The 8738-nt window shown below is 39.7% G+C and overlaps 1 protein-coding gene across 1 annotated transcript; it reads right to left on the bottom strand.

Moving 5' to 3' along the window:
- Positions 1–5179: 5179 nt before the first annotated feature.
- On the bottom strand, positions 5180–8480 carry crybb1l2 (crystallin, beta B1, like 2). Its single transcript, XM_072383741.1, has 5 exons — positions 8385–8480; positions 7918–8036; positions 7308–7440; positions 7042–7184; positions 5180–5856 (listed from the first exon to the last, which is right to left on the bottom strand). The coding sequence occupies exons 1-5, from the start codon at positions 8478–8480 to the stop codon at positions 5685–5687; spliced, it is 663 nt and encodes a 220-aa protein (XP_072239842.1). The 3' UTR covers positions 5180–5684.
- Between the last annotated feature and the right edge of the window lie 258 nt (positions 8481–8738).

The raw sequence follows: 8738 nt of genomic DNA, 5'->3' as shown, positions 1-8738 counted from the left end.
GGTGTTAGTCTTCATTTTCAACTTTACGACATGCAAACTTTAGACTGAGATCATCATTATCTTTTTTGATCCTTTAGGAAAGAATTGTGCAGATACCAAAGGAGTGGTGTTTTCACACTGTCTGGGCATTGTTGGAGATAAAAGACTAACATCACTGTATAGCTGTTTTATATATATTGTATTACCTCACTTAAAGGTTAAATTTTCAATATTTTTAACTATAGTGCAGCAGGAAACATCTATTTAAAGAAGTGGGCTTTTTGTGTTATCAGGTGAAAAAAATCCCTCAGTGTTATGGTGGTGTCCGGGCACATGTATGATAATTCAGTCTTAAGCCACAAGGCTTAGTGATATCTATAAGCTGAATTGAAGACTAAATGAGGGTTCACTCCTGTAAATTAACTAGTGATTTTCCAAGGTTGAACACATTACCTTTAATGTTTGATTACCAAGATGTTATTCCGGTGTCATCATAGTAGCATGTAGATATTTGTCTGTCTCAATCTCACGTCAGATAGAATAAAAGGATTTTAGGTGTTCAGTCAGATTCAACCCAAAGAGGACAAAAAAACTTTTCCACAGCAGAGCAAAGCTAAAGGACCAACAACAGACCGAACACAAATAAGGCTACACCTCAGATTGTTTTTAAGTCTGCCCCAAAGTGGCAGCAAAATGTAGACATGCATCCTCAGACAAACACAGACAGGTTGCAAAACCATGTTTCAGCCTCAAAGAGAACACCATTTCTATTTCTATAAAAATTACAAAATCTAAATTAATCTGATATTTTTACTCCTAATGATCAGGATCAGATTTTGATTCTGAAGGTTTAAAATTACAAAACTTTATTGTCTGTCATAAAAAATTACAAGTTTAAGATTTAATGGCTTACAAATACAGAAAGTATACAAACAGAAAGATTGATCAGAATGTTGTTTATCGTTGTTCATGTGTAAGCAAGGAAACCAGCATCCAATGACATCCAGGAGTGACGGTTGTGTTGTAGAAGGAATGTATTTTAGTCTTCAGCCTTGTTGTTTTCTAACCCTAACCAAGTAATTTTACAGCAGAAATACCAGGAATTGAGAAAGTGTTGTAGTAAAGTGTTGACGTCGTAGTTATTGTTGATGGAAGGTACGTTAGTTTCGATCGCGCAAAGCCCAGCAGCACTTAGCAGCTACATTCAATCACCCTTCCTTCCTCTTATTGAAGACTTTGAGGCTTTCTAAACAAAAGGATCAAGATAGATCAAGATCTATGTGATCTAATGTATTTCCCTTCCGCTACTTGTCGGGACGATACTTTACAGAACACCGTAGTGATCCATATTGAGGGGTATGAATAAACTATCATTTCAGTTGAAGGACTTGTTTGTCAGAGATGGCAGACAAAAAAAAAACACTGACACTGGCACATCAAAAATAGAGCCTTAAGTCATACAACAGTGACATGAACTTCTTTAAATGTATTTATTTGTACATTAAAATCAGCCTCACCAGGCACAGTACTGATCAGACTATCTGGGTCAACATCTGTCTGACACACAATCAAACATAACTGAACACTGAGGACTTCAAAGCTGGTGTTACATGGGTCTTATTTTGGATTGCATCACATCATGTTGATATTTTAGTCGTTAGAACTTCTTGTATCTTGTGTCATTCAAGAACTATCAACAGTATTCATATTTTTATTGCTGTTGGGAACAAATCCTTTTCAAAAGCAGACATGACAATCCTTCTGGCAGCTGTGGGAATGTGTATTCCATTGTGTACCATTACATGTTTCTTTCTTACACTGTCCTTTTGTTGCCAGGGTCAGTGAATAGAAAGTCTGTTCATCACATTGGAGTAAGCGTGGGTTCTGTATGGGTACTCCAGCTTCCCCCACTGTCCAAACACATGCATGTTAGGTTAATTGGTAACTCTAAATTGGCCCTAGGAGTATATTATTATTATATAGTGTGGGTATTACACAGTGGATATTGCACATTAAGTACTGCACATTGTCATTATTATTATTTCTATTTCACAGTTCCCAGTCCTTAAGTGTGTGTGTGTGTGTGTGTGTGTGGTCTGCTGGGGGGGTCAGACCTGGTCGTTAAACAGTCTGACAGCAGCAGGAAGGAAGGACCTACGATATCTCTCCTTCACACACATGGGGTGAAGGAGCAGGTAGAGTCTGCTCTGACCTTTCCTGTAAAGTGCATGGGTGTTATGAGTCCAGTCCAGTTTTTTGTTCAGGTGAACACCCAGGTACTGATAAGAGTCTACTCTCTCTCTATGTCCATTCCCTGGATGTTCACCGGATGGATGAGACATAGTGTATTGTTTCTATGTACTTTTCCATCATTTATCAGCTAAAATGAATGACACTGCATTGCAGCTTACTGAAACCTGTATTATTATGTTTGCATAGCTGAATCACACAAGCAATTTAAAAGGCCTGTCCTGTAACAGTCCTGTAACAGTCTAATCATCAGTGATGCAGTAATGATGCCAACATGACCCCCACTAAGCAACATAGCATACCAAGAGTGCCTATTAATTCCATTATGTATGATGTAGTTTAGTTTTTTTCATATTTGAAACGGGAAAAATAGGCACTGAATAATTTATCACATTTGAGAAACAAGAAAAAATGTGAATGCTAAAATGTTTTTGCATCTATTTGGATGCTAATGTCTGTAGACCACACTGGGCATCAATATTCTCTTTGGTCAGAAAGATAAATTATGTATGAAGTGGTGCATCATCACAGAAAGCTTAGAAAACACAACATAGACTTCTACGGAAACAGAGATGGAGTGCTTTTCTTTTTCTTTTTTGGTTTGTTATAAATCAACACGGCCGGGGCCAAATTGTTTTCCATTCACATTAAATAAAAACATATTGAGTGAAGACACTGGGGGTGGGCTGCGAAGAGAAAATTCCTCAAGATGTGTTTTAAAATGTAAGAATTGATTATACCAGTCTGCCAAGTTAAAAGTTTAGTGAGTCACTGACGTCTGTTTCATATCTGTTTAGTGTGTTTTCTCACACAAGCTTTCTTCCGGCAGAAACTCCTGTAACTGTGTAATATACAGCTGGAAATCAGCATGCACGTCTCTGGTGTGAACAAAGTTCACTCCATCGGTTTGTAGTCGCACTCTTTTCATTCAATTAGCTTCACTAAAAAAATTGAATTTGGTGACTTTTGTCATTATTCCCTGGATTTTAAACTCTTGGTACAATGGGGTGTTTTGCATTTTATAGCAGCTAAATATTCCCGGGAAACAACTTTTATGGAATCAATTCATCTCATCTTGTTTTTTGGGACATTACATTAACATCCCATGAAATTGTTTTTCCTTCTTCTACTATCTTGAACTGATACAAAATTGGGATTCTGAGCAGGCTGCTTGAGTTGACCAATCAGGGAAAACTGGGCTGATCTGGAGGGAGCAGTGTCCCTATCTTCTGTTTTTACTGGACATTAACACATATGCTAAAGCAAACTGCATTCAACTGCATTTTATGGGAATTTTAAGTCGTATCATTGCCATAGTTAGAAACCAAACAATCCCAAACAACATCTAACACCAATGTCTGATTTAAAAAAAGAATAAAAAACTAAAACAGGGATGTTACACATGCTCTGGCTAGCGTTAGCATCACCACGGCGTTGGTTCTATTTCCTCCTACCTTTTCAGAAGCAGTGGCTACATCCTTCCCTTCTATACAGTCTCTGAAATGTATGTTATTTAAGGCAATTATCACTTTTAAAAAGTAGAAACACATTAGTTCACACTTGTTGACTTATCTTGTAGCTGTTACATGGTATATAACTGTCTCTTTAACCAGGAAATTTCCCGTTATGTTTAGCAGCTAACTAATCAAAGATGCTTTGAAGGTCGAGAATGAACATAAACAGTCAAAAATAACATAAAATCCAAACAATAACCTGAAACATGTGTTTAATCTTGTGGTGTTGAGGTCATACTGCAAAGTCAGGTGTTTGGTTTTTTTTATAAAAAATTTAATTAAATTAGATTTCTTTATACAAACTTTGGCAACATTGAGTTTGAGATCTGTTATCAGCTAATGCCACCTTAAGTTATGATCGTCCTACTTATAGATACAACAGGAAGAGGCTTTGTCAATATATTTTCATCAGCAAACTATCACGTGCTAGTTAGGAGCCATTTTTGGTAATTTACGGTACCTCGTTTGTGTATTTTCTCATCAGGCTAGTGACGTCTGCGTCTTGCAGAGTGAAGATGAATAAAACTGAAAAAGGCCACATTTGTCATTTCCAGTAGAAAGAAGGTGGAGAAACTACACTCTTTCAGTTTTATGTTGCATTTTTCTTTTTAAGTCGCCTTTTGTTTGGGCATTGGCACCAAAATTACTATGTTGGATTTAGCACTAAGACTACTTTGTTAGGTGTAACAAAGCCATTTGTTTAGGTTTATGTACTGAAACTGCCTGGTCCAGTTCAGGCGCTAAAATCAACTGGACAGACCCACATTTTAGGGTTATGTAAATGCAACAAAAATAACTTTGTTAGGTTTAAGCAGAATAACTTATCTAAGTTTAGGCAACAAAAACATTTTGATCGGTTGGGTATAATTACCAAATCTATCTCCCCAGGTTTAAATGCAACAACTACTTTAAGTTTATGCAATGTGGATAGATAATAGGCATCACTTCTTGGTCAGGTTTAAAAAGAATATGTGACCTCTATGGTTGGGTTAGGCATTCAAAACTTGGTTAGGTTTTAGCACAAACATGTTTTTACTAGATGTAGGAAACAAATCTACTTGGCCAAGTTAAGACACCAAAATGGATTGAGTTGAGTTGCCAAATCTACACAATTTAGATCCACAACAAGTTTTAGGCAACAAACCCAGTTTAGTAAGATTAAGTGCCAAAGATATGTACTTGACAGCAGCAAATAAGACTTAAAACCTTACTAAATAATGCGATTCCCAAGGCATTTTTATGTTAAAAGGGAAGAGTAGGAATAGATTTTCCTGTTCAGAGATGTCTGTTCATGTCTGTCTTTCCACTCCGTTGGTATTTCACAACCACATCTGTTAAATAAGACATATCAAGTGAAGCAAGATGTGAGACGCTTTATTGGTTCAGCATGGATGTGGATCAGGATCTGAGCACAGACAATTTACCATCATTTTGATTTGTTGTGGCTTCCTTCCGTCTCAGTTCCTCCATCACACAAACAAACACAAATCCAAACTAGTGCCCCCCTCAGTAAGGCTCTAATGAGCAGCGTGAGGGCTGACGTTGGTGAGATGTGGAATAGAGCATGGGAGGGGGAGAAAAGGAGGGAGGGGAGGAGAGGAAAGTGGGCAGCTGAGAGCTGACACAGACGGTGAAGGAGGAAGAACAAAAATGGAGAGGGTGTTTATAATCAAATAGAGTGTCCGTGGTTCTTGTACTGATCTCCTCTTTAACTTTGTAGAACTCTCCTTTGATCACTAGATTACAACTAAAAATAACAACCTACTTTATTCCCTCCATCTTGCACTCAAACTGCAAAGAAAATTTTGGTCATAAGAGAAACTACTACACCCTCTCTCTCCTCTTTTCCTTCTTTGCCCTCCCTCCTCCGTCTCCATCTGCGTACCTGCCCTCGGCTTCAGCCTCTCCTCCAGTCCCTCTCTTCCTCGCCCTCGCTGGGTTTCACTTAGCGGACATGGTGTAGCAGCCGTGTGGGTGCCACTGCATGTCGCGGATGCGCCTAATAGACTGCATTTGGGGGTAGCGAGCACCAAACTCATTAAAATGCTTGTAGTCGCCCTTCTCTAGCAGGTACTGGGAGCCACGGTAGCCGGGGAACTGGTAACCCACAAAGCTGGGGACGGAGAGAGAAAGAGGAGAGGGAAAAGTAGTAGTAAGAAAGTGTTAGAAGGTTGCAGAGGGAATAATTCAGCAGATAATTTATTCAAGAAAAGGAGAAACGTATGGTTAAAAGATGAGCAACAGACAACTGAGAAATGTGGGAGAAAGATGCTTGAAAAACAGGCGCAGAGAAAGCAGGGAGGATAAACATCCAACAGAAATACATCGATCTGTTTGTTTGGCTTTAAAACACAGGATGGTTTGCCTTCCAGCTGTTTGTGTCAGACAGCAGAGAACACACTGAATAAAGTTATCGCAGCTGAGAAGAAACAGTGTTTGCTGTCTGCCACACCTCTGATAGCACAGACGGAGACACTGAGCTGCTGACGTTCATGACACCCTCAGCTAGCTGCTGATGGAAAAACCTCTATTCCTGAACTCTGTTGCAGACAACTCAGAGAGCTGGTGACTACCGCTGTTTCTGCCTGTTCGAGAATGACGTCACAGATGCAGAAACTGTCTGACACCAGCAGCATCTACTTTTTTGACGCAGCTGTTGCAAAAGCAGGTTGTAATGTTTTTAGACAGTACTGCTGAACTATGTATGATTTCAAATTGCCTCTTTATGAATCACAGCTCCATAATCGGTCACAAAAAACAAAACCGTGTTTAAAGGTACAGTTTTGTACTCAAATGTACTCATTTGCTTTCTTGCAGTGAATTAGATAAGATCAATAGCATTCTAATGTCTGTGCACTGAAAATGATGCACCAATAGGAAATCATTTAGCTTAGCGAAACACAAAGTCCAGAAACTGGGTCTGTTACACAAGCAAATCTCTCCATTTTGCACCTTAAAATGTCCCAAACATAAAACCTTATTTGTTAAACTTACAAAGTAGAAAAAAGTGTCAAGAATTGTACTTTTACGGAGTGTCTTGGTAAGTTAGCAACATAATAGTGACAAAGAATCTTAGATAGATAGTTAATACTCCCATCTGGGATCCCAAACTATTAAAAGCCAGCATAAACGTGTTGATTAGCAAACTTCCAGACTGTATGATCTTGTGACCACATCAGCTAGTTTTACCCTGTGTTTTCAGTCTTTATAAGATAACTGGTCTCTGCCTACAGCCTCACTTTTACCACCAAATCTCAGCAAGAATTTCAAAAAGATAAGACAGTGCCTCAATACTCACGTTCCACAGCTGACCATGATGCTGCCCACCCTATCAGTGAAACCATAGGAATACAGGCTAGGAACATCATCGTCCATGATCTCCATCTTGCGACCTTTGAACTCTCCAATTTCATACAGGCAGATCTTGTGCTTCTCGGGATCCTGCAAGATGGTGGACACAGAAATCAGGAAAGAAAACGATGGAAGAGAGAAAATGAGAACAAAATGACCAGGACTGAGCGAAATGTTACGTAAATCCTCTGAGGAGCAAAAGATAGGACTTACCATGCGGATAGGCCTGAAAGACAGCAGGTAGTCGTTCTTCTGGCAGTTGCTCCAAGAGTCCCAACGGGGGTACTCACCCTTCTCCAGGATGAACATTTCACCACAGAAGTTCATCTGCTCGAAGCCCACAAATCTGATGAATGGAAAAGGTCACAAGGAAGAGAAGGAAGGAAGATGAGCTCTGAATGAGGTCACTCACCACAAGGAACACTCATTTTTTTAAACCAGCACAAGATCCAATACTTTTGATTGTTGGTCCATTTTGAAGGCTAAAAGTCTTCAGTTTGATGGACAAAAACTTTGGACTCTGGAGGGATTTTTAATTATTCTTTTGTGCCTCTGGAAAAACTTCCTCCGGATATCCTTGCTTGTTTTGTTTGACTTATTCTTGGACCACAGAGATACTCGTCGCTACTATGTGCTGCTCTCTGCAGATCACTCGGGATAAAAGCATCACCTAATTGCCTAAAATGCCAAGTGTGAAATGCCACATAATGGTGAGGCACATCTGTGTAATCACCTGCTCTTTGCTCAGAGTGGTGTGGGTGCTGGGTACAGTACTTAATCATGTGGGTGTGTGCGTGTAGCAGTACGTGATTTGGCTACTTACGGCCCACAGTCGACACGCAGAGAGCGCACCCTGTCCATTCCTATATCACACACGTTCATGCACTCGCCGGTGATCTCCATACAGCGGCCCTGGAAGTTCTCCTGATCGAACACACACATCTAAAGGGTCGGGGTAAAGAAAAGACAATGAAATGATAAGTGAGCAAGGTGAAGAAAAAAAGGTGGTTTCATAGAGAGGTGGGGATGTGACGTAGGGCTTGTAATGAGGAGCCTGTGTTGTTATGACAGGTACTTTCACACATTTCAGCACATACAGTAGAAGCTTCACACAGCATTTTTTGTCAGTTGTGGTTATCGACCACCCCCTCGTAGAGCTTAAAAGACCAACATGCGTGGCACTCGACATGAGCTCAGAAGGTAAACTGTTTTTGACACCAACTGCATGATATATTTGTAAATGTTTGAAAATCTGCTACATTCGTGTAGGGCGTGTTTGTTGTGCTGTACCTTGTAGGACATCATGCCCATCTCAGCCGTCTTGCTCTGAGCTGCCTTCCCATCAGTCTGGGAAGCAGACTTTGGTTTCTCTCCTCCAGCAGACATGACTGGGATGAAGAGAGGAAATGCAGCTTTTACTCTCACATTAAGACACTCTACAAGTTTAGCTATGGGAAGCAGGAGGTTAAATGTTTTGTTGCTCTTAATTTGAAAAACTTTTTGAACAGAAATTCCCCTTAAAGCCATGCAGGTTCAGTTTGAAAGTTTAATTCCAAGGCTTTTTTGGAGATTAATGTCTTTCCCCTAATGTTTATCCACATTCTTAAAATATATCTTTCATGCCTGTCCTGAAAATGATGATTG

The sequence above is a fragment of the Leuresthes tenuis genome, unplaced genomic scaffold, assembly GCF_036924035.1.
Source record: "Leuresthes tenuis unplaced genomic scaffold, fLeuTen1.0.hap1 SCAF_4, whole genome shotgun sequence".
Taxonomy (NCBI): Eukaryota; Metazoa; Chordata; class Actinopteri; order Atheriniformes; family Atherinopsidae; genus Leuresthes; species Leuresthes tenuis.
The sequence above is the reverse complement of the archived record's forward strand: the minus strand, read 5'-3'. Positions and strand labels throughout refer to the sequence as shown.